Source organism: Orcinus orca, chromosome 2 (assembly GCF_937001465.1).
Source record: "Orcinus orca chromosome 2, mOrcOrc1.1, whole genome shotgun sequence".
Classification (NCBI taxonomy): Eukaryota; Metazoa; Chordata; class Mammalia; order Artiodactyla; family Delphinidae; genus Orcinus; species Orcinus orca.
In genome coordinates this window covers 81,284,745-81,310,024 of record NC_064560.1, presented here as the reverse complement: position 1 = coordinate 81,310,024, position 25,280 = coordinate 81,284,745, and the positions used below count along the sequence as shown (strand labels likewise).

Sequence of the window (25,280 nt, the reverse complement as noted above, 5' to 3'; positions counted from 1 at the left end):
AGTATGCTAATAGCTCCAAAATCATGACATAAACATTAACAGTTCACAACAAACTGTTAGAGGAACAACCATGACTAATAAGGCAAATGATACACAGTGATAGAATAAAACTTCCTAAATATCAGGAAATAAAAAGAAAATGAATCTGAAACTGGTCTTTTCCAAGGGCTTATCAGTAGTCCATTGGGATCTTTCCAGATGGACTTTGGCACATCTGGTCCTCAACACTGAAATGATATAAAATTACATTGTGTGAAGGGCATGAAACTGCCATGTGTATGAAGTATTGATAATTGCCCTCTACTGGGACCCTTTTATGTGCTTGGTGCTGTACATACATGATTTCATTTAATCACACCACCATTTTACATCTGTAGAAACTGAGGCTCAGATTTAAACTCCTTTGTCCAGTGATCCTAGCAGGCCAGGAAGTGGTGGACTAGAACTTGGATACAGGATAGTCTAACCAACTTCAGCAAATTTCACAGAAACACTTCAGCTGATTGATATCCCAATCAGCCCTGACAACAATTTCCCTCCCCTGCCAGTAGCTGTTTCTATCTTCTTCCATGTATGGTAGCAAGACTCCAAGACAGCCCCCCAGAGATCCTACCTACTGTTACTTACACCTTTGTGCCATCCCCTCCACATTCTACCAGGGTTGGTTTGTGTACCCAGATACGGCAGAAGTGATGGGATGTCTCATCCAAGATTACATTGTGAAATACTGTGGTTTCCACCTTGGGGTCCCTCTATCCCTCTCCCTCTGTCTCTCTTTCTAAATCAACTCACATCTTCTGAGGATACTCAGGCATGTAGTGAGACACTGATGTCCCCCAACAAGCGCCAGTGAAGAGTGGAGACCTGCCGGCTACCATGTGAGGAGCCTGGAGCAGATCCCCCAGCCCGTCAAGCTTCAGATGACATAACCCCAACTTGACTGCAACCTCATGAAAGACAGAGCCAGGACTACACAGCTAAGCCATGCCTGGGTTCTTAGTCCTCAGAAATGGTGTGAGAAGATATATGATTGCTGGTTTAGGCTGCTAAATTTTGGGATTATTCAGTATGTAGCAATGCATAACAAATACACCATGAAACTAGACTTTGATGACGTAAACATTCCTAATTTTAAGAAGAAGTGCTGCAGGATATCATTACATGTGCACCAGAATGGCTGAAGTAAAGAAGACAACAGTACCAAGTGTTGGCAAAATTATGGAGCAACTGGAACTCTCATGCACCATTACAGTGGGAGTGTAAAACAGTACAAACATTATATGAAAAGGTCCTGCAGTTTCTCTAAAACTGAACACATACCCACCTATGATCCAGCTATATCTACCTATGATCCTAGATAGCTACTCCTATGTATTTATCCAAGAAAAATGAAATCACATATCCATAAAAAGACTTGTACAAGAATGTTTGTAGCAGTTTTATTCATAATAGCCAGATCTGGAAACCACTCAGATGCCCATCAAACAGTGAACAAATAAATGAACTGTGGTATATACACATAATTGCAAGACCGCTCAGCAATGAAATGAACTACACGAATGCACAACACAAATGAATCTCAAAATCATTCTCAGTGAGATTAACAGACACAAAAACAGCACATACTGATGATTTGATTTTTGTGAGGTTATGGAACAAGCAAAACCAATCAAGATGGAAAAAAGTTGGAACAATGGTCACTGGGGGTTGGGGAGATGTGGGGATGAGTTTTGACTAGGAAAAGGAGTGAGGGAGCTTTCTGAAACCATGGTAGTACTTTATATTTTGTTAACAGTTTGGGTCACACAAGTGTGTGCATTTTGCAAAATTTGTTAGTGGTACACATAAGGTTTGTGCATTTATTGCATGGATTTTACTTAAAAAAGAAGCATAAACAAATATTGCACCCTAGTCGATGGTATTTAAGGTAAAATGTAAGTGACATATCTGCAACTTATTTCAAAATACATGAAAAATTAGATGGATTGATGGGTAGAGAGAAGAATGGAGAGAAAATACATGTGATAAAGCAAGTAGAATAAGATGGGTAGTTTTATTTTTAATTGAGTTTTGAGAGTTCCATACACACATTTTAGAAACAAAACCTTTATTAGATCTATGGTTTGCAAGTACTGTCTTCCAACGTGTGGTTTATCTTTTAGTTTTCTTAATGCTATAAAAAGAAGTTTTTAATTATGATGAAGTCCAATTTATCATTTTTTCTGTTATGAATCATGTTTTTGGTTTTGGTCATATCTAAAAAAATCTTTGCCTAGGTGAGTTAACTAAGATGGCAACACAGGAGTCTTTGGAGCACCCCCCCCCCTTCCACAGATGCACTGAAAGTACAACTAAACACAGAGCAATGCCCTCTGAGAGAGATCCAGAAATAAGTCATGTGACTCACATATCCAGTGAACAAGAAAATACCCACATTGAAACAGGAAAAGAAGGCTAAGACACAATCCTGCCATAAACCCTACCTTAGCACTGTGTCATACATTTGGGAGGGGAATCCCTAACCCCCAGCTTCTTCCTGAGAAGCAAAGGGTTTGGACCCCACATTTAGCTCCTCAAATTTTAATACTCCCATCTGAGAAATGGACCCCCCCAAACACCTAGATGTGAAAGCCAGTGGGGCTTGTATCCAGGAGACCCACAAGACTATAGCAAACAAAGAAGCAGTTCTTAATGGGCACCTCACTGTATATATCCCTTCACCACCAGGACTCAGTGCAGAGGGAGAAGCAAAAACGTCCATCTCCCAGTCTTTGCCTGAAAGGGGTCTGTTTATCTGTGTACTTTAAAAGCTGCTGCCTGAGGGCCAGGCTTCTAATTTAGCATGCATCTAGGGGCCAGCTATGATGCTTCCTGAAGACCTAGGAAGCTGGCACACACCCTATCCATCTTCTCCCTCCAGCCCACTCCAAGTCACCAGTATCTCCGTGGAGGAGCTTGTAGCCTCATCTGCACCCCAGCTTCTATGGCTGCCACCTGAGGGATAGGTCCCTGGATTGTCTGGATCTGAGAGCCAACAGGGCTTCCACTCATGAATTTCATAGGACTAGAGAACGTGAAGTAGTTCTTAACAGGTTATCATCCCAAGGCCCGGTACAGAGGGAGCAAAAGCTAAAATGCCACTCTCTCAGTCTTTCCCTGAAAGGGGTTTATCTGCATATTTTATTAATTTTTTTTTAATTTTTATTTTTTTGTGGTACATGGGCCTCTCACTGTTGTGGCCTCTCCCATTGCGGAGCACAGGCTCCGGATGCGCAGGCTCGGTGGCCATGGTTCACGGGCCTAGCTGCTCTGCGGCATGTGGGATCTTCCTGGACCAGGGCACGAACCCGTGTCCCCTGCATCGGCAGGTGGACTCTCAACCACTGCACCACCAGGGAAGCCCTATCTGAGTATTTTAAAAGCTGCTACTTGAGGGAGAGAAGGTATCTAGGGGTTGGAAGTAATCTTCCCCAGAGACTGGGGAAACTGATGGACACCTCCCCCACCTTCTTCCTCCAGCCGGCTCCAACAATAAAACCAAGACACCAATATTTCCCTGAAAGGGACTTGTACACATGCCTAGAGCCCCATATTTTGTGGCTGCTGAATGAGGAATGGACCCCAGGATCTCCTCACTCTGATAGCCAATAGGACTTACATTCATAAGTCCCACAGGACTGTAGCAAATGAAGAAACAGTTCTTAACGGGTACAGGAGCACCCCCCACCTCCACCCCACCCCAACACACACACACACACACACACACACACACACACACCATAGCTACATACCCAGGCTTGGCACAGAGGGAGCAGGAAAAAATGGCTCTTCTCTAAGTTTGTCTCTGGAAGGACCTTAACTATATACTTCCCCAGCAGGTGCCTGTGGGTCCAGCTTCTAATTGGCCTGCATCTAGGTGCTAACTATGATCCTTCCCTTGGAACACTGACAGGTCTTGGCACATTCTCAACTTCTGGGAGCCACTAAGAACAAAAAGGCAGCTTGGAAAAATCACCAAGTTTTGAGAGACAATTAAAAGCTTAGGCTGGGCTGAATGGTAAGATTCATCTAACTACACAAGACCACCCTGCCAAGACTGGGGGAGGTGGTTGTTTTATCTAATGCACAGAAACTAACACAGAGAGTCAAGGAAGATGAATAAATAGAAGAATATGTTTCAAACAGAAGAACAACATAAATCTCCAGAAAGAGATCTTAATGAAATGGAGATAAGTGATTTACATCATAGAGAATTCCAAATAATGGCCATAAAGTTGCTCACCGAGGTCAAGAGAGCAACACCTGAACAAAGTAAGAATTTCAACAAAGAGAAAACATAAAAAAGTACCAAGCAGAAATCACAGATCTAAAGAATACAGTAACTGAACTGAAAAATTCAGTAGAGAGGGTCAACATCAGACTACATCAAATAGAAGAAAGGATCAATGAACCAGAAGACAGAGCAGGGCATTCATCAAATCAGAGGAGCAAAAAGAAAAAAGAATGAAAAAGAGTGAAGAGATTTTTGGGGGATACAATCAAGAGGATCAATTACACATTACAGGGGTTTGAGAAGAAGGAAGAGAAAGGGGCAGAAAGTTTATTCAAAGAAATAATGGCTGAAAACTACCCTAATGTAGGGAAAAGAACATCCAGATCCAGGAAGCCCAGAGAGTTCTAAACAAGCTCAATCCAAATAGACCCACACTGAGACATATTATAATGAAACCGTTAAAAGTTAAAGACAAGGAGAGAATCTTAAGAGCAGCAAGAGAAAAGCAATGTGTTACGTACAAGGGAATCTCTATAAGACTATCAGCAAATTTTTCAGCAGAAACTTTGCAGGCCAGAAAGGGGTGGGATGCTATTCAAAGAGCTGAGAGGCAAAAACTGCCATCCAAAAATACTCTACCCAGCAAAGTTGTCCTTCAGAATTGAAGGAGAGATAAAGAGTTTTCCAGACAAACAAAAGTTGAACACTTTCATTACCATTTGACCAGCTTTACAAGAAATGTTAAAGGGAATTCTTCAAGATGAAACAAAAGAATGCTAATTAGTAACATAAAATATATGAAGTATAAAACTCACTAGTAGAGGTAAATATAAAGTTAAATTTTGAATATGCTAATTTTGTAATCGTGGTAGGTAAATCACGTATAATTCTATCATAAAGGTTTAAAGACAAAAGTATTAAAAATAACTACAACTATAATAATTTGTTAATGGATACAGAAGTATAAAGAAATTTTGACAAAAAATATGAAATGTGGAGGAGTGTAAAAATGTAGAGCTTTTGCATGTGTTCAAAGTTAAGTTGTTTGAGCTTAAAATAGACTATTATAAATACAATAAGTTTTATGTAACCCTCATGGTAACCACAAGGCAAAAGCCTACAGTAGATATGCAAAAAGATAAAGTAAAAAAAAAAGAATACCATTATAGAAAATCATCAAATCATAATGGAAGCCAGAAAAAGAGGAAGAAAGGAACAAAGGAATTTTTTTTAAGAAACCAGAGAACAATGAACAAAATGGCAAAAGTCTCTATCTATCAATGATTACTTTGAATGTAAATGGACTAAGTTCTCCAATCCAAAGAGTAGTTGAATGGATGAAAAAACAACACCCAACTATACGTTGCCTATAAGAGATTCACTTCAGTTTTAAGGACATACATAGTCTGAAAATGAAGGGATAAAGAAGATATGCCATTCAAGTGGAAACCAAAAGAAAGCTGGGGTAGCCATACTTAGACAAAAACCACTTTAAGTCAAAAATGGTAACAAAAGACAAAGAAGGTTATTATATGATGATAAAGGGGTCAATTCATCAAGAGGACATAACATTTGTAAATAACTATGTACCCAACATAGGACGACCTAAATATATAAAGCAAATATTAACAGATCTGAAGGGAGAAAAATACACAGCAAAACAATAATTGCAGGGCACTTCAGGATCACACTTTTAACAATGGATAAATCATCTAGATAAAAAACAATAAAGGAACATCTGGATTTAAACATACTTTAGAACACATAAGCCTAACAGACATACACAGAACATCCCATCCAACAGCAACAGATCACACATTCTTCTCAAGTGCACATGGAACATTCTCCAGGACAGATCATACGTTAGGCCACAAAAGAAGTCCTAAAAAATTAAAAAAGACTGAAATCATGCTACGTATCATTTGTGACCACATTGGTATGAAACTAGAAATCAATTACAAGAAAACTGGAAAATTCACAAATATGTGGAGATTTAAAAACATGTTCCTGAACAACCAATGAGTCAAAGAAGAAATCAAAAGAGAAATAAAGAAAATCTTGAAACAAATGAAAATGGAAACACAATACACCAAAACTTATGATTTGCTGTAAAAGCAGTTCTATGAGGGACCTTTTTAACGATAAATGCTTAAATTAAGAAAAAAGAAAGATCTCAATTAAATAACCTAACTCTACACCTCAAGGAACTAGAAAAGGACTAAAAGTAAGCCCATAGTAGAAGGAAAGAAATAACAAATATCAGAGTGGAAATAAATAAAATAGAAACCAGAAAAACAATAGAAAAAAATAAAGGTAATTTAGAGCTGTTTTTTAAAAAGATAAACAAAACAGAGAAATCTTTAGCTAGACTTAAGAAAGAGAAGACTCAAATAAATAAAATTATAAGTTAAAGAGGACACATTACAACTGAGACCACAGAAATGCAAAGGATCATAAGAGGCTGCTATGAACAATTATATGCCAACAAATTGGACAACCTAGAAGAAATGGAAAAATTCCTAGAAACAAAACTTATCAAGACTCAATCATGAAGAAATAGAGAACCTGAACAGACTAATTACTAGCAATGAGACTGAATCAATAATCAAAAACCTCCCAACAAAGTCCAAGACTAGATGGCCTCACTCATGAATTCTAGCAAACATTTAAAGCAGAACTAATGCCAATCCTTCTCAAACTCTTCCAAAAAAAACAGAAGAGAAGGAACACTTTCAAAATCCTTTTATCAGGCCAGCATTACCCTGATACCAAAGCCAGACAAGGACACTACAAGAAAAGAATATTTTTGACCAATATCCCTGATAAACATAGATGCAAAATTCCTCAACAAAATACTAGAAAATTGAATTCAATAATACATTAAAAGGATCATACACCATGATCAAGTGGGATTTATTCCAGGGATGCAAAGATGTTTCAACACCCACAAGTCAATCAATGTGATACATCACATTGATGCAATGGAGAATAAATATCATAACATGGATATCTATATCACCAATGGATCATCTCAATAGATGCAGAAAAAGCATTTGACAGAAGTTAACTTCATTTCATGATACAAACTCTCAACAAAATTGGTATAAAGGAAACATACCTCAACATAATAAAGGCCACATAGGGCAAGCCCACAGCTAACATCATACTCAATGGTGAAAAGCTGAAAGATTTTCCTCTAAGATCAGGAACAAGACAAGGATGCCCACTTTCACCACTTTTATTCTGCATAGTACTGGATGTCCTAGCAAGGGCAATTAGACAAGAAAGAGAAATAAAAGGCATCAAAATCAGAAGGAAGAAGCAAAATTGTCTCTATTTGCAGATTATGTGATCTTATGTATAAAAAATATTATATTTATAAAGATTGCACCAAAATGCTGTTGGACCTAATAAACAAATTGAGTAAATTTTCAGGATACAAAATTAATATACAAAATCATTTGCATTTCTATACACCAACAACAAATCATCAGAAAGGAAAATTACAATAGCATTTATTTAGGAATAAATTTAACCACAGAAGTGAAAGATCTGTACACTTAAAACTATAAGAATTTGATGAAAGAAACTGTAGAAGTCACAAATAAATGGAAAGAGATTCCATTAAGTTGGGAGAATTAATATTGTTAAAATGTCTATACTACCCAAAGCCATTTATAGATTCAATGCCATCCCTATCAAAATTACAAAGGTATTTTCTACAGAAGTAGAAAAAAATCCTAAAATGTGTATGGAATCACAAAAGACCCTGAATAGCCAAAGCAATCCTGAGAAAGAACAAAGCTAGAGGCATCCCACTTTCTGATTTCAAACTATATTACAAAGTGACAGTATTAAAAACAGTATGGTGCTGGCATAAATGCATACACATAGGTCAATGGAACAGAATAGAGAGCCCAGAACTAAACCTGCATTGTATAAGGTCAACTAATTTCAACAGGGGTGCCAAGAATACACAATGGGGAAAGAATAGTTTCTTCAATAAATAGTGTTGTGAAAACTGGACAGCCACATGCAAAAGTATGAAACTGGACCACTATCTTACACCATATACAAAAATCAACCGGAATGGATTTAAGACTGGAACCTAAGACCTCTCAGGAGAAAATTAGAGAGTTGGATCTTTGACATTTGTCTTGGCAACGATTTTTAGATTTGGCATGAAAATAAAAAATAAACAAGTGGGACTACATCAAACTAAAAAACATTTGCACAGCAAAGGAAACCATCAGCAAAATAAAAAAGCAACCTATTGGAATGGGAGAAAATATTTGTAAACTGCATATCTGATAAGGAGTTAATATTCAAAATATACAAAGAACTCCTATAACTCAGGAGCAAATCCCCCAAATAATCCAATTAAAAAATGTACAAAGGGCCTGAATAGACATTTTTCCAAAGAAGACATACAAATGGCCAACAAATATACGAAAAGGTGCTTGACATCACTAATCATCAGGGAAATGCAAATCAAAATCATGATGAGATATCACCTCACACCTGTTAGGATGTCTATTTTAAAAAAGACAAGAGATAACAAATGCTGGCAAGGATATGGAAAAAAGAGAACACTTGTGAGCTGTTGGTGGGAATGTAAATTAGTATAGTCACTATGGAAAACAGTATGGAGGTTCCTCAAAAAATTAAAAATTGAACTACCATATCCGGCAGTTCAATGGGATCCGGCAATCCCATTCCTGAGTATTTATCCTATGGAGACAAAATCATTATCTCCAAGAGACACCTGTACTCCCATGTTCATTGCAGCATTATTCACAATAGCCAAGATATGGAAACAACATAAATGTCCACTGATGGATGAAAGGATAAAGAAAATATATATACACAATAGAATATTATTCAGCCTTAAAAATGGAGGAAATCCTGTCATTTGCAACAGCATGGATGAACCTGGAGGGCATTATGCTAAGTGATATAAGCCAGACAAAGACAAATAATGTATGATCTCACTTATATGTGGAATCTTAAAAAAAAATTTGAACTCATAGAAACGGAAAGTAGAGAAGTGGTTTTCATGGGGTTGGGAGGTGGGGGAAATGGGGAGAGGTTGGTAAAAGGGTACAAACTTTCTGTTATAAGATGAAAAAGGTCTGAGGGGTTAATGTATTATGTGGTTCCTATAGTTGATAACACTGTATTGTATAACTGAAATTTGCTAAGAGGGTAGAGCTTAAATTTTCTTACAAAAAAAGGAAAAAGGCAAACAGTTGATGGATGTGTTAATTAACTTGGTAAGGAAATCCTTTCACAGTGTATACGTATATCAAATTATCATGTGTGCACCTTAAATATCTTGCAATTTTATTTTTCAATTAGATCTCAATAAAGCTGGAAAAAAAACTTTGCCTAACCTAAGGCCATTAAGATTTTCTCCTATGCTTTTTTCTAAAATATTTTTGAGTTTTAGGTGTTACATTTAGGTCTATCATCCATTTTGAGGTAATTTTTGTATATGCGTGAGGTATAGCTCAAAGTGGGTTTTTTGGTACATGAATATCCAATTATTTCACCGTCATTTATTGAAAAGATTATTTTTTCTGCACTGAATTGCCTTCGTTTCTTTACTGGATTTCAGGAGTCAATATATATGAGCTATTTCTTGACTTACCAATGTTTCATTGATCTATTTCTCTATCTGTATGCCAATTCCACACTCTTTGGATTATGGACCTTCATAATGATTCTTTTTTTTTTTTTTCGGTACGCAGGCCTCTCACTGTTGTGGCCTCTCCCGTTGCGGAGCACAGGCTCCGGACGTGCAGGCTCAGCGGCCATGGCTCACTGTTCCAGCCGCTCTGCGGCATGTGGGATCTTCCCGGACCGGGGCATGAACCCGTGTCCCCTGCATTGGCAGGCGGACTCTCAACCACTGCGCCACCAGGGAAGCCCCATAATGATTCTTAATAATAACAGATATTGTTAGCCTGCAACTTTGCTCTAATTTTTCAAAGTTCTTTTGTTTATTCTAGGTTTTTGCATTTCTCTTTGAATATTAAAGTAGCTTGTCAATTTTTACAAGAAAATGCCTGCTGAGATTTTGACTGGAATTGTGTTGAGCTTAAAGATCAATTTGGGGAGAATGACATCTCAACAATATTGAGGTGTCATGGATGTGCAACAACCCTCCTTTCATTTAGGTCTTTAATTCTCTAAGCAATGCATTGTAGTTTCAGTGTATAGGTCTTACACACTGTTGTCAGATTTATCCCTAGTATTTCATATCTTTTGATGCTATTGAAAAAGTTATATTTTGAAATTTCAATTTCCATTATTCATTGCAGATATATAGAAATGGAATTGACATCTGTATATTAATCTTGTATCCTGTAACACTGCTGAACTCACTTATTGGTTCCAATAACTTTTTGTAAATTCCACTGGATCTTATACATAGGTCATTATGCCTTCTGTGACTAGAGATAGCTTACTCTTTTCAATCTGGATGGTTTTTGAAATTATATTTTCTTGCTTGACTACACTGGCTAGAATCTCCAGGGAAATGATGTATACAGTGGTGAGGGTTGGCATCCTTGTCTTGTTCCTGGTCTTAGCGCGAAAGCATTCTTTCTTTCACCAGTAAGTATCTTGGTAGCTGTAGGGCTTTTTGTTTGCTTGTTTGTTTGTTCTGTAAATGCTCTACATTAGATTGAGAAAGTACCCTTCTATTCCTAGTTTTCTGAGAGTTTTTATTTATTTTTTAAATCAGGAATGAATGTTGGATTTTGTCAGACTCTTTACATTCCTATTGAGGTGATCATACAGTTTTCTGTGTTTTGGTTTGTCAATATGGTAAATTACATTGATTGATTTTTGAATGTTAAATTAGTTTTGCTTTCTTGGGATAAAACCCACTTGGTCATGATGTATTATACTTTTTATATATTACTGAATTCCACTTGCTAAAAATTTGTTTAGCGTTTTCATATTGATCTTCATGAGGAACATCTGCTCTGGACCGTTTGGTTTTGTATTAGGTACTACGGCCTCACAGCATCGATTGGGAAGTATAGCTCTTCTTTGATTTTCTGGAAGAGTTTGTGTAAAACTGCTATAATTTCTTCTGTGTGTGGTAGAATTTACCAGTGAAGTGTCTGTTCCTGCAGCTTTCTTTGAGTGAAGGCTTTTAACTCCAACTTAAATCACTTTAAGAGATAGAGAGATATCCAGGTTATTTACTTTTTCTTGCATCGGCTTTGGTAGTTTGCACCTTTCAAGGAATTTGTCAAGTTCATCTAAGTTGTTGTAATTATTAATATAAACTTGTCCATAATATTCCCTTATAATACTTTTAGTGTCTATACAATCTGTACTAAGGTAATTTCTCATTCTCTATATTGTTAATTTATCTTCTTTTCCCCTGATTATCTGGCTAGAGGTTTATCAGTTTTATTGATCTCAATGAATTTACTCTTGAGTTCATTGAGTTGTCTATTATTTTTCTCTGTTCTGTTTCATTACTTCTGATATTTATTGTTTCATTGCTTCTGCTTACTTTGGGTTTAATTTGCTCTTCTTTTTCTAGTTTTTAAGGTGGAAACTGAGGTCATTGATTTGAGGCCTTTCTTTTTTTCTAACAAGGTTAGTGATAGAAATTTCCCCTACGTACTGCTCATTTCTTCAGTTATTTTTTTCTGTCCCTCACGCCCCTTTTCAGGAATTTCAATTACACATATTTTAGGTTAACTGCACTTCTTCCACAACTCACTGACATGTTTTAAATTTCTGTAATTTTATTTTCTCTGTCTCATTTTGGATAGTTTCTATTGTTATGCTTCTATGTTTATTAATCTTTGTTTTTCTGTAATATTCAATCTGCTCTTAATCCCATTGAGTTAATTTTTAAACTCATGTAGTTTTCATATCTGGAAGTTTGATGTGGGTCTTTAAAAATATCTTCTACATCCTTACTTAGATTTTTGAACATACAGAATACAATTTATTCAACTCTGCTGTTTTTACAACTTTTAATAACTCTTAATGTCCTTGTCTGATAATACTACCATCTATGTCAGTTCTAGGTTGGTTTTGATTGAATAATTTCTCCTCATTATGGGTCATACTTTCCCACATCTTTGCATTCCTGCTAACTTTTGATTGGATGACAGACAATGTGAATTTTATATTGTTTGGTGCTGGACGAGTTTATATTCCAATCACTATTACTCAGCTGTGTTCTGGAATGTAGTTACATTTCTTGGAAACAATTTAATCCTTTTGGGTCTTGCTTCTATGGTTTTAGGTGTGACCAGGGCAGTTTTTATTCCAGGGTTAATTATTTGCCATTACTGAGGCAACACCCTTCTAGAAATCACACTTGGTGCTTTTGCTATTTGATGGGTGGGCACAGACACTGTACTTAGCTCTGTGTTGCTGGTGGGCACTGTTCCCTCTAATCTTAGTTGGTTCTTTCCCCAGCTGCACATAACTTCCTTACACACATGCCAAGTAGCAGAGGCAAACCCTTGGTACATCGCTGGCGTTCTTCCTGTGCATCTCTCTCCTCTCTGCTCTGATATCCTTCACTCCCCGACTCTCAGCTCTGACTCCTGACAGGCAGTCTGCTGGGCTCCATCTCGGATCCTTCTCTCCACACCACATCCTGGAAACACTCTCAAGGCCATGAGCTCGGCAACCACAGGACTACCCTTGTATGCTTCCCATCTTTCAGGGATAACTGTCCTTCACTGTCTATAGTTCAGTGGCTTGTTTCTTACACACTGCTCTCTTCTCTTTTCTCAAGCATGAGGGTAAGCCCATTTCCTAATGCTCCATCTTGGCTGGAAGCAAAAGTTTCCTGATGCTGTTTTTAAACTATTGTTATGGGAAGTTGTATAAGCATCCAGAAATATACAGAAGATTATTATGAACACTTGTGCATCCATCACCCAGTTTTAATAAATAATCAGCTCATGGCTGATCTTGTTTCATTTCTAATCTCACCCATTCCCCCACCTCCCAAATCCCAGAGTGATATCATTTCATCCATCACTATTTCAGTGTGTGTATATTTCTTAGCATAACCTCAGTAACAATATCACACCTAAAACTAACTGACAATAATTCTTTAATATCATCAGGTATTGAGCAGTGAGCTGCTTGACTAGGGGGCAGGAAGAGGCTGGGAGAGTGGCAGTGAAGACACTTGGAGGGGGTTAAAGGGACACAGATCCTACTAACTGCATCACATACTCCATTAAGGAGTCCACCCACAAGCTGCTGGGGATGCCTCTTCAATGAAATTCCATTTAGTCTGTGTTACTGAGTACACAGGACTAGGAGCCCTGGAGGAACATGCCTATCAGGGGAGCAAGGTAGAAGAACACAAAAAGGTGGGTAGCTCAGGTGGAGACATCCTCCAGAAAGACCGAAATGGATGTGGTTGGCTTTCCAGAGAGGAAGCATTTAATTTCAAGCAGCCAGTGATGGTACCTGGGGTTACAATCTTCCCTAAGGGAAAGGAAACGAGGGATCTACTTAATTGATTAGCGTGCCAGAACAGAACTACCACACATAGTCCTAATGGTCTCAGTTTGTTTTCACAAGTATTTAAATACACTCACCCGTCTAAGGAGAAAATGTTTCCTCCTGAATGGGACCATGCTAGAGGAGGTGTCTTGGAAATTGGATCCTGGAGAGGACTTTTTTTTTTGGTTATTTCAAATACGACTAATCTGGGGACAGGACAGTAGGGGGAGGAACCTGTGGTTTCATTTCAGTAATCATTTCTAGATTCAAAAGTAATCCCGGCTCTGGCCAGAGGCCATCCGACCTTCTCCTCTAATTCCCACTCAGGATTCACAGTCACCAGGCTGCTTTTTTCTTCCCACTCAGGGACGTGGGACTTGCTCACAGCAGCCCTCTAATCATGCAAATTTGAAAAAAGTTAGAGCAGTGAATTCTCCTGGTAAATCAGGTGACGTGTGTTCAAGACTGGGCTTCAGATCTAGCTTGACTGCAGAGAAAGGATGCTCTGGGTAAAACATGTGGTGAATCTGGCCTTGGGACACTTTTATTTCTCACTGTAATTAAAAGTGTGACCATTCTGGCGCCCACTTTGGTTTCCTGGGTGTTTAATAAGTTAGTGTGGCTCTTGGAGCCAAAGCATCCTGGGTCAGCCACGGCGACTGGCCAGGCTCCAGGCAGAGGGCCTTTGGGCTCCTCCCACCTGTGAAATGTTCCATGGCAGCCTTGTGGGTTTGCTGGGAGTGGATGATCAGCTGTCAGGCTAAGGAGAGACTTCTGCTAAACACATGCTCCCCTGAGTTGCCTCCATCTCTCCCCCATTTCTTGGGTGTATGCTTTGGAGCATTACTGCATTTATCCAAGCCAGCAGCTGCTGTCCCTGTATCATAGGAACATTTTCAAAGGCCAAACGTAAAGGTTAATGGAATTACCTGTCAATATGACTGGCAAGTGATTGGGAGTTGCCTCTCCATACGAGCTGGACCACCATTTGCATATTTCCAAACTAAATATACTTCAAACCCAAGGAACCCAGTACTGGAAAAGGGTATATTTCCTCATAAACAACTTTAGAAACTTTGGTTATCAAGTTACCAACTCAACTGGTAAACATACATGCATTTTAAAATACGTGGACAGCTTCCCTACGTGCATATATAGTTTTGAGAATACGATTTAACTCACTTGTCACCATGGTCCTTAATTTTGAAAATTCCACAAAGATTCTGAAAAATTAGACTAGGGACAGGTGAGATGTTAATTTCCAGCTAATGTTTTTTCTAAATGCAGCCTGGTTTCTTTGCTCAAGGATATTTGTCCCCCATGGATAGCAACATAAGTGAGGCATGGAAAGAATATCTTGGTAAAGCTGCAAGGCCTGAAATTCACAGTTATTGTAAAAGTGTAAGAGTCGCTTTCTCTTTAAGTAGGGAACCGACACTTCAAGAACCCACGTGTTTGGCCTCCCACTCGAAAATCTTTTTAACCAACTTTTAATATATGTCAAGTGGCCAGACAGTGCCTGGCACATGAATGTTAGCTATTAGTTCTAGTTTTTGAAGAGTCTTTGTGGTCTCTTGAAGTGGTATTTTATTTGAAAAGTTAATTAGTCACATCATAAAATGGGTTACTCAAACATTCCTCCAGTGATTCATTAAAATTCTTCCGAATGGACATAGCATGCGAAATGCTGCTATACTCTACAAGGACACAGTGGGTACAGGAATCAATGGTAGGTGATCCGGTTTTGCAGGAAAAAACCTGGTATTTAGTGTCACAAGTGGATTCACATGTGGTTCTGCTACGTCCTGACTGTAAATTCAAGGAATTTTCTTGGCCTCGGTTTTCTTGCCTACAATGGGAAAACTAAGACTTTGTTAATGTGTTGCAAGGATTAAATAAGACATCACATTTAAAGAGCCTAGTGTCTGATATAGAACAATGCCTCATAAATGCTAACTACTGTCATCAATGCTACTGTCCTTGTTTTTAAGAACTTCTTTTTCTTTATATTTTATATATCCCTTTAATTTAATCAGGAAAACTCCCTTTAGATTGGTTCCATTATTATCTTTTTTAAAAAACTGAAGTATAGTTAATTTACAATGTTGTGTTAATTTCAAATGTATAGCAAAGTGATTCAGTTATACGTACATACACACATATATATGTATATATGTATTTTTTCTTTTTCAGATTATTTTCCAAAGAACTTCTAATTTAATGAGGAAAAAAAGTATGTGATCAATTATCAAATAAGACACAACCAAATATCTGTTGTAATAGAAGTCTACAAAGTTCTGAGGAACGGCAAGGAATGACCAACTCATTCCAACTGTTCCTAGAAACTTCTTTCCCGGGTATCCACTCTCTCATACCTCAAATCTTTGTTCAGATTCCATTTTTTTTAGTGAGGCCTTCTCTGACAACCTTAACTTAAAATTGCACCCATACCCACACCCAATACCTGCTCCCCTTATACGGGTTTTGTCATGGCATTAACCATTAAAATACCATCTAACTCATTTATGCTGTTTATTGTTTGTCTCCATGCACATGAGGATTTCCTTCTGGTTGCTTGTTCCTGCTTCCCAGCAGCCAGATCACACTATTGAGGGGCTAGCATGTGCCAATGGTGGGGGGACAAAGTGGGCAAAACCTGGAAGGGTCCTTGCTGTCATGGAGCTTGTGGTCTAACTTGGAAGAGGAGTAGAATAAAGAGTGAGACAGAGTGTGTGTGCGGGGGAGTGGGCAGCACTAGACATGACCTTAAACACAAGCACAGAGGTGTATGGTGTGTCTGGGGAGAAGGATGGTGAAGGGATGCAGTGGGAGATGAGGTAGAAGGGATGGAGCAGGGCTGGATGCTGAAGGGACCTGAGTGGCTTGTGAAGGAGTTTATTCTGCAGGTAGAGGGGATATCAGAGGAATCTGGGAAACAAAGTCACCCAACCTGACCTTTGTTTCAGAAGGACCACTTGACCAACTGGCAAAGGGAAGCCCGCGGCCAGGTAAGGACACACCCTTTCACCCAGAGGCTGATTGTTGTTCACTTCCTCTGCCTTTGTCTCTGCTTATCCCGTTGTCCCTATCCTGCCTTTTTTGCCAGATTTATATCAGCCTCTGCTACTCTTTCTTCTCATTGGCCTTCCTCTGCTGTACTGTGATTCCCATCACTGTGTGTTTTTAACTTTTTATTTTTTAAAAAAATTAATTAATTAAAAACACAATTTTTTTTACTTTACTCTTTTTAAAAATTGAAGTATAGTTGTTTTACAATGTTGTGTTAGTTTCAGATGTATAGCAAAGTGATTCAGTTATACATACATACACACATATATGTGTAGGTATATATACATTTTTTCAGACTCTTTTCCCTTATATGTTATTACAAAATATTGAGTATAGTTCCCTGTACTATACAGTAGATCCTCGTTGGTTATCTGTTTTATGTATAGTAGTGTGTATCTGTTAATCCCAAACTCCTAATTTATCCCCTCCCACCTTTCCCCTTTGGTAACTGTAAGTTTGTTTTCCATGTCTGCGGGTCTTTTTCTGTTTTGTAAATAAGTTCATCTGTATCATTTTTTAAGATTCCACATGTAAGTGATATCATATGATAATTGTCTTTCTCTGTCTGGCTTACTTCACTCAGTATGATAATCTCTAGGTCCATCCATGTTGCTGCAAATGGCATTATTTCATTCTTTTTTATATGAATAATTGAGTAGTATTCTATTGTGTGTATATATATACCATGTCTTCTTTATCTGTTCATCTGTCGATGGACATTTAGGTTGCTTCCATAAAAACACACAAATAGTTTAAAAAACACTACAGAGAGGGTCCATGTACCTTTCACCCAGCTTCTGCCATCACTGAAATTTTTTTACCCTTAGGAAGATCTGAGACCTCACAATGAAAATAGTTTGTTCTTTGAAACACTGACTTTTAGAAAAATCTTGACCCAAATACCTTTGACAATTTAAAGAACCCACCATACGTAGGTAACCATGGCCTTCCCACTTGTAAAAACAGAAGACAGGTTCCAGGGTATATGAAGGAAGGACACCCCACTGCGTCTCTCCTACTGAAAGCATCTATTCACCTGCTACTATTACTTCATTATTACTTCACCTATTACTTCATTATTCAGAGAAGTAATGAGAGCAGGCAGACTGAGGAAGAAGACCACAGAACTGGTGGTGAGTTTATCACTTTTTATTTCCAGTCTCTCTGACGTGAACTCAGTGCAGCCCAGAACTCAGAAGTGGGCATTGGTTCCAAGAGGAGACCTCTCCTCTGGCTCAAGAAGCAGGAAGGGGGTCTACAATGTTCAGAGAGAGTGTAGAAGTCCCTTATTTATCTTTTTTTTTCTTAAATTTTTTTCCTCAGTTCTCTTGTGCCCCAGACCTCAAGCAATCCTGTGGCAGCAATGGGAGATGGCAGGAAATCAGAACAGGAAGGCAGAGAACCTTCCTCTCTAATCAGAGGAGCTGTGGATCCCAGCGGGTGTGGCGAGCCCCACTGCTGTTGCTCTCTCTCTGGCCTCTGCTCAGCTCTGAGGTGGGTGCAGTCAAATCAAGTGTGCAGGAGTGCGGGGCACACACAGCCTCAGGGTGCTGGCTGAAGGGCTGGAGAGCAGAGTCCCAGGGACGCAGAACTATCGAGGCAATTATGGTAAGGCAGGAGCTTGGGAAAGCAACCCCTTAAAGTTGTTTATGAACTCTTGGGCTTACCCCTGAACTGCACATGTATGGATCTGACCCTAAATAGACTCCAGAGACTTGGAGCAGTAAAATATGGGACAGACGACTTGCCTAAGTCCCAGACTGGCCAGTAGGTGGTACATACACCAGACAGATCCAACAGCACTTCTCAAAGACTTGAAGTCGAAACCACGATCCACAGAAGTCTTGGGGAACTGAGGACTTGTGGTCTGAACCCTACTGGGTTAATTACTTCCTAAAACAAAAATAACAATATCTGCCATAAGATTTAAAAAACAACCAAAGTCTCAAAACATAATATTCAAAATATCTAGGATACAATAGAAATTTACTCACTATACCAAAAAACCCAGGGAAATCTCAATAGCAATGCTGGGATGCCATAGATATTGAAATTATCTGACCAAGACTTTAAAGCAGTTATTATATTTTCTAACCAGTAAGAGAGAGCAAACACTCTTGAAAAATACAGAAAGTCTCAGCAAAGAAACAGAAGATATAAAGAAGAATCAAGTGGATATGTTAGAAATGAAAAAATTCAACAACTAAAATAAAAAGTCATTGGATGGGCTCAGTAACAGAATGGAGATGACAGGGGATTCAGTAAATTTATAAGTAGATTAACAGAAGTTATCCAATCTGAAAAATTGACGGAGAAATGACTGGAAAACAAATTGTGTAGAACTGTAGGGACCTGTAAGACAATAACAAAAGGTCTAACCTTTATATCATCCAAGTCCCATTAAGAGAGGAGAAAAATGTGCAGCAGAAAGAATCTTTAAAGAAATAATGGCTGAAAGGCTGGTTTACTATTAGAAGGCAATCAATGCAATACATTACATTAGCAGTTTAAAGAATAGAAACAACTCAATCATATCAGCTGATGTAGAAGATGCATTTGGAAAAAACTTAACAACTATTCATGATAAAACTTTCAGCAAACTAGGACCAGAAAGGTATTTCCTTCACCTGACAAAGAACATCAACAAAAACCCATTCTATATAAAGCTGAAAGACTGAAAGCTTTCCCTCTAAGATCAAGAACAAGGCAAGGATGTTCCCTTTCACCACTCTTATTCAACCTCTAACTGGAAGTCTTAGCCAGTGCAATAAACAGGAATAAGTGAAGAATAAGAGTAAGGTAAGAAATATAAATAAAAGGCATACACATTGGAAAGGAAACAACATAATTGTCTACATAGAAAATTTCAAGGAATACAGACACACACTCTTGAACAAATAATTGAGTTTAGTAAGATTGCAGGATATGAGGACACCATGGAAAAATCAATTGCATGTTGATTATATACGAGCAATGAACAATTAGAAACCAAACTTAAAAAAAATACCATCTACAGAAGTTCAATTCCTCCCTAGATATAGATCTTAGTAAATACGTACAGGATCTGATATGCTAAAAACTACAAAATGTTCATGAAAGCACTGAAATAAGGCCTAAATAAATGGAAAATATAGCTACACTGACTTCATGGGTTGGAAAACGTAACATAGTTAGCATTGATTTATAGATTTAACATAATTCCAATAAAAATTCCAGCAGGAAACTTTATAGATAGAGGTAACCCAATCTTCAAGTTTATATGGAGAGGCAAAAAAATAGGATACTTGAAACACTTTTGAAAAAGAAGAATAAAATTGGAAGAATCATGCTGATTTTAAGACTCACTACAAAGCTATGGTAATCAAGACGGTGGAGTATTGGCTAAGGAATGGACATATCCATCAGTGGAACTGAACCGGCATCAATAAATAGTTTCCTACAAAAACCCTCAGTTGGTTTGTGACAAATGTGCAAAGGCAATTCAAAGACGAAGGATAAGCTTTTCAAAAACTGGTTTGAACAACCGGTCATCTATATGCATAAAAATGAACCTTACCCTAAATCTCACACATTATACAAAAATCAACTCAAGATGAGTCAGAAATCTACATGAAAACATGAAAGTATAAAACTTTTAAGAGTTCACACAGGAGAAAATCTTCATGACCTGGTTATGCAAAGGTTCTTAGACATGTCATCCAAAGCATGATCCATAAAAGAAAAAAAAATGATAAATTGGACTTGATCAAAATTAAAAACTTCTGCTCTGCCAAGGGCACTGCTCAGAGAGTGAAAAGTCAAGCACAGACTGGGAGAAAATATTTGCAAATCAAGTATCTGACAAAGGATTTATACTCAGAATATATAATGAACTCTCAAAACTCAACTATAAAAAAAATAGCAACCTAATTTTGCTGAGAAATAGGAAAAAGGCTTGAACAGATATTTTGCCAGGGAAAATACATAGATGAAAAATTATAACATGAAAAAAACTCAGCATCATTAGTCACTAGGGAAATGATAATGAAAATGATGAGGAAATACCATTCTAAACCTACTGCAATGGCTAAATTTTTTTTTAAAAAAGCCAAGAGCTGGTGAGGATGTGGGGCAGCTGGCACTCTCACACGTTTCTGGTGGAAATGCAAAACGGTATTGTACTCTGGAAAACAGTCTGGCAACTTCTTTTAAAGTTAAACATATACTTACCATGTGAACCAGCAACCCCTCCCCTGTGTTTACCCTAGAAAAATTAAAACTGTGTTCACAAAACCCCTGTTCTCAAGTGTATCGCAGTTCTAGTCTAACTGTAAAAACTGGAAACAACTGAATGCTCCCTACAGGTGAATGGCTAAACAGTCCATGGTCCATCTCTACAATGGGTACCACTCAGTAGAACAAAGGAACAAACTATGGATACGCACAACAGCTCAAATGAATCTCAAAATAATTATGCTGAGTGAAAGGAAGCCCGTTTAAAAGATTAGGTTCTGCGTGACTCCATGTATATAAAGTTCTCGAAAGAGACAAAGCCAAAGTGATAAAAAAACAGAGCAGGGGTTGCCAGTGCCCAGGGTTGGGGAAGGCACAGCGTTAAAGAGAGCAGGAGGGGTACTTGGGGGTGATGCGACAGTTCTGTGTTCTGAGAGCGGTCATAATAACACAAATCTATACACATGCTCGAATTCTTAGAACTGTACACAAAAAGTCATTTTCCTGTATTTTCCCTTAAAAAATAAAATTAAAGAAAAAAGAAAAGAGTTGACAACTCTTGCTTCCAATTGAAGCCTAACCAGGTCTCAGCAGCGAGGTCAGTACCAGTTGCAAAGAGGGCAACCACGGACAAGATCTTCTGCTACTGTCTGAGCATCTCTACACGCTGCTCACTCCACCTGGGCATTTACATCACAACTCCTAATGTTTACGATCGCCCTGGAAAGTGGGTTAGGCTCACTGTATAGAAAAAAAAAACTGAGGCTTAAGGGAAATGAAATAATTTGCTCTGCATCTCGTAGCCAGTAAATGTTGAGTCTGGACTTGACCCCAGCCCTTGTTGCCAATCTCGCTGTAAACCTACTTCTCCATATGACTGCTCACTGAAATTAAGAAAAGCAGTGAAAGCTATCAGGGAGACATTGGAACAGCACTTTGATTCACATATATCACAGATATTCTCTAAGCATATTTTATTGTAAACCTCGAGTTTGTTTGAAATTCTGGGAGGTTCAGGGAAATTTAAAAACTACTGCCATTTAATCAGAAACCCCCAATAAGCGGCTAATTTTCAATAGGATTGAATAGTTACCTCCAGTCATACAAATCTACAGTAATTCATATTTTTCCCTAAGTGAATGAAGGAATCATTGTGACTTAACACGACTTGACCAAGTATTTGCTAATTTCACAAGTAGGAATTTATACATATGAAGCAAAGATTAATTGTTTAAAAATTTTCCCCTTTCACACACAGGACTCTCCTAAGAAGCTGTCATTGGTTCTTCCCACTTCTTCCCTTCACCCCACCACGAAAAAAGAAATTTCAAAAATACACAGAGTAAATCCATTTTAGAGACTGAAACTAAACATTACTTTTTATTTCATTATGATTATAGCTGAATAACTATCTCAAAACATTCTAAATATGGACTATGCACATTTTTCATGTAGTGAATGATACCTACTCTAAAAGCTTGAGGATGAATTTGCCTTCTTGCTTGTGAATTATTTTCAACTATTTTATGCTATTAGTTGTTTTTTCACCAAAAACTTTGGCCTAAATTATTTTTGTCTCAGCTAAGACAAAGATAAGAAGCTACGGTCTCCAATAAAAGTGTTTCTTTGAATGTTCTCTAATTTCTGCTTTACTAAATACCTTTTCTTTAAAAAATAGGTATTGGTAGATTTTGACTCGGTATGTGTAAGCTTTAATGCAAAGCAAAGCTTAGCTAATGCCTTCTGCTCTTTTACTGTAGAGAGTTGGGTGATCTATTCCATTCCCCAAAGAAAGACAAGAATAACAAAAGTGATTTCATCATCCACACCTTCTTTTGCTTTTTTAGGAGTCTAAGTACCACCCTCGTCAGGTAAGAGAAACCTTCTTATCTTTTGCCACTGGGTTGGGGGGTGGGCTGGAGGAGGCCTACCTTCCAGCAGGTCTCTGGCCAGACCAGGTTCTGCCCCCGTGGACCGAACAAAGTCTGACAGGACTGCGTCCATATCAAGAGTCATAGGATCGTGTAGAAGGGCCGCCCAACACTCAGCTGAGGTGGGGTTTGGAAGCAGGCTAGAAACCATCCATCTGCAGGAGAGAACAGAGAGGCAAACATGATGGAGAGAAGAAACCAGTTCTGCTTGCTGCGCCATATGTTTGAGCCAATGTGGGACATTGCCTGATTGCCTGATGTGTGACAATAAATAATAAAAGTCGGACTCAAATGTCTTCCCTTTGTAGCTGCCACAGGAGAGAGGGGGCATTCCCAGCTCAGTGCTTCCTACTTTGCGTTCTGTCTATTTCAGTGACTATCGATTGAAAAGGTTGGTCTAGAAAAATTAAACACCGGATCTTAAGATTCATTTGGAGTCGCTAGATTTCTAATCCCCTTCCAAGTTATGCAGACGTGTAACACTTCCACAAATGTAATTGTGTTGCCACTATATCCCACCTACGCCTTTATCACTGACCCATCCCTGTGCCCACCTCAGCCCTCCCCCTCACTTGGCTCTCAGGAAAGATTCCACATCAATCCAGAGTCGACAGAAATACTACACTTGCTGAAGAGGACAAACCGTTCGCCAACTTTCCAAGAGTTGTCATTCTCACAACAACAATCCAACAAAATTCATAAAGCTCTCAGATTTCCTAGGCAGAATAATCCCAGGTAGGGGGATAAAACAGTGCCCTGCAGCTTGACCACAGGCCGACGGTGCCAGCCGGCTGCTGGGGAAAACCAACCAGCACACAGCATGTGAGGGTGACTCCCACCAGTGAACCAGGGCCACCAGTGGTAATACAGACATGCCTGATAAAGCACAAATGCACCCTCTGTCTCCTTCAATAAGGGGTTGGTCCACCACTTGACTTTGTGAATAAAGTTGTATTGGAACCAGCCACGCCCACTCGTTGTACTGTCTGTGGTCGCTTGTGCACGTGGCTGAGTCGAGCAGTTAAAACAGAGAAGACCACAAGGCCCACAAAACCAAACATACTGGACTTCCCTGGAGGTCCAGTGGTTAAGAATCTGCGCTTCCACTGCAGAGGGCATGGGTTTGATCCTTGGTCGGGAAACTAAGATCCAGCATGCCATGCAGTGCGGCCATAAATAAATAAATAAAATAAACAGATCAAATTAAAATTAAAAAACTAAACATATTTACTATTTGGACCTTCACAGAAAGTTTGCTGAGTAAAGATGATGGAAAATGTTATCCTAATGAATATGTAATTAACTTTACATGTCGTGGGGTGAGTTTAAATCCCATGCTATTGATGAGTGTCCCGTTCCTTTTTCAAGATAAGCACTTGGACGGGCCCTGCTCAGAGGGCTAGGTCTGTGCCGACTGCTGCTGCTTTAGAGCCAGAAATGCTGGCCTAAACTCAGCCCCAGCTCTGCCCCTGTGATGAGCTGTGTCATGCTGTGTAACTTCTCTGAGCCCACGTGAGCATTTGTAAGAGTTGGAGAAATAAGCTCGTCGAAGGTGCCAGGATGGAGGAACGAGACAGTGGGGCCTGTGACCTCAGAGACATTCACTGTTACTACACCAGCTTGCACATGGCTCTGACTGGGGTGTGATTTTTGAGTTGGTGTGGCTCGAAAATAAGAAAATGCTTTGACCTAATGTATGTGGCTCCAATTAGAAGATTGCTGTCTTCCTTCTCTCCATGTACTGGGGCCTCGGCCAGGAGAGCCTCTTCTTTGGTCACTGCCACCTGGGGGACAAAGCAGAAGATAAGAGCATGTTACTCTCCTGACAGTCAGCCAGAGGCTGAGGCTTTGCTTCGTGTCACAGGAGGTGCACCTGGGGCTCGGCTGACTGCCTGCATCAAGCCCGCTGCCTTCCTGGGCCCTACAGGCACCTACTTACTGGGTGGCCATCACCTCCCACGTCTGGGGGCTTCTGCAAGGGGGGTGGTGTCTCAAATTTCTTCCTTGTAGCAAGTACTTATATTTCAGTGAGGATCCCTTTCCCATTACAGAGCTGTTTTCAACCTTAATAGTAAGCACCCCATCAATACATTGAATCTTGCATGTTTTTATTGTTGTAACACATACATAACATGAAGTTGACCATTTTAACCATTTGAAGTGTGCAGTTCAGTGGTATTAAGTACATTCTGCATTATTGTGCATCATCGTCACCACCATCATCTTCAGAACTTTTTCATCTTCCCCAACAGAAACTCTGTCCACATTAAACAATAACTCCCATTTCC

General features: G+C 38.9%; 1 protein-coding gene across 1 annotated transcript in view; it reads right to left on the bottom strand.

The window, feature by feature from the left end:
- LOC101281390 (OTU domain-containing protein 7A) overlaps window positions 1–25,280 on the bottom strand; it is a 387,881-nt gene that overhangs the window by 155,290 nt on the left and 207,311 nt on the right. The window contains exons 3-4 of the mRNA XM_049706859.1: window positions 24,682–24,776; window positions 22,993–23,147 (exon numbers count right to left, since the gene is read on the bottom strand). Coding sequence (XP_049562816.1) covers window positions 22,993–23,143 — 151 coding nt within the window. The 5' untranslated portion in view covers window positions 23,144–23,147; window positions 24,682–24,776. The remainder of the gene's footprint in view (window positions 1–22,992; window positions 23,148–24,681; window positions 24,777–25,280) is intronic.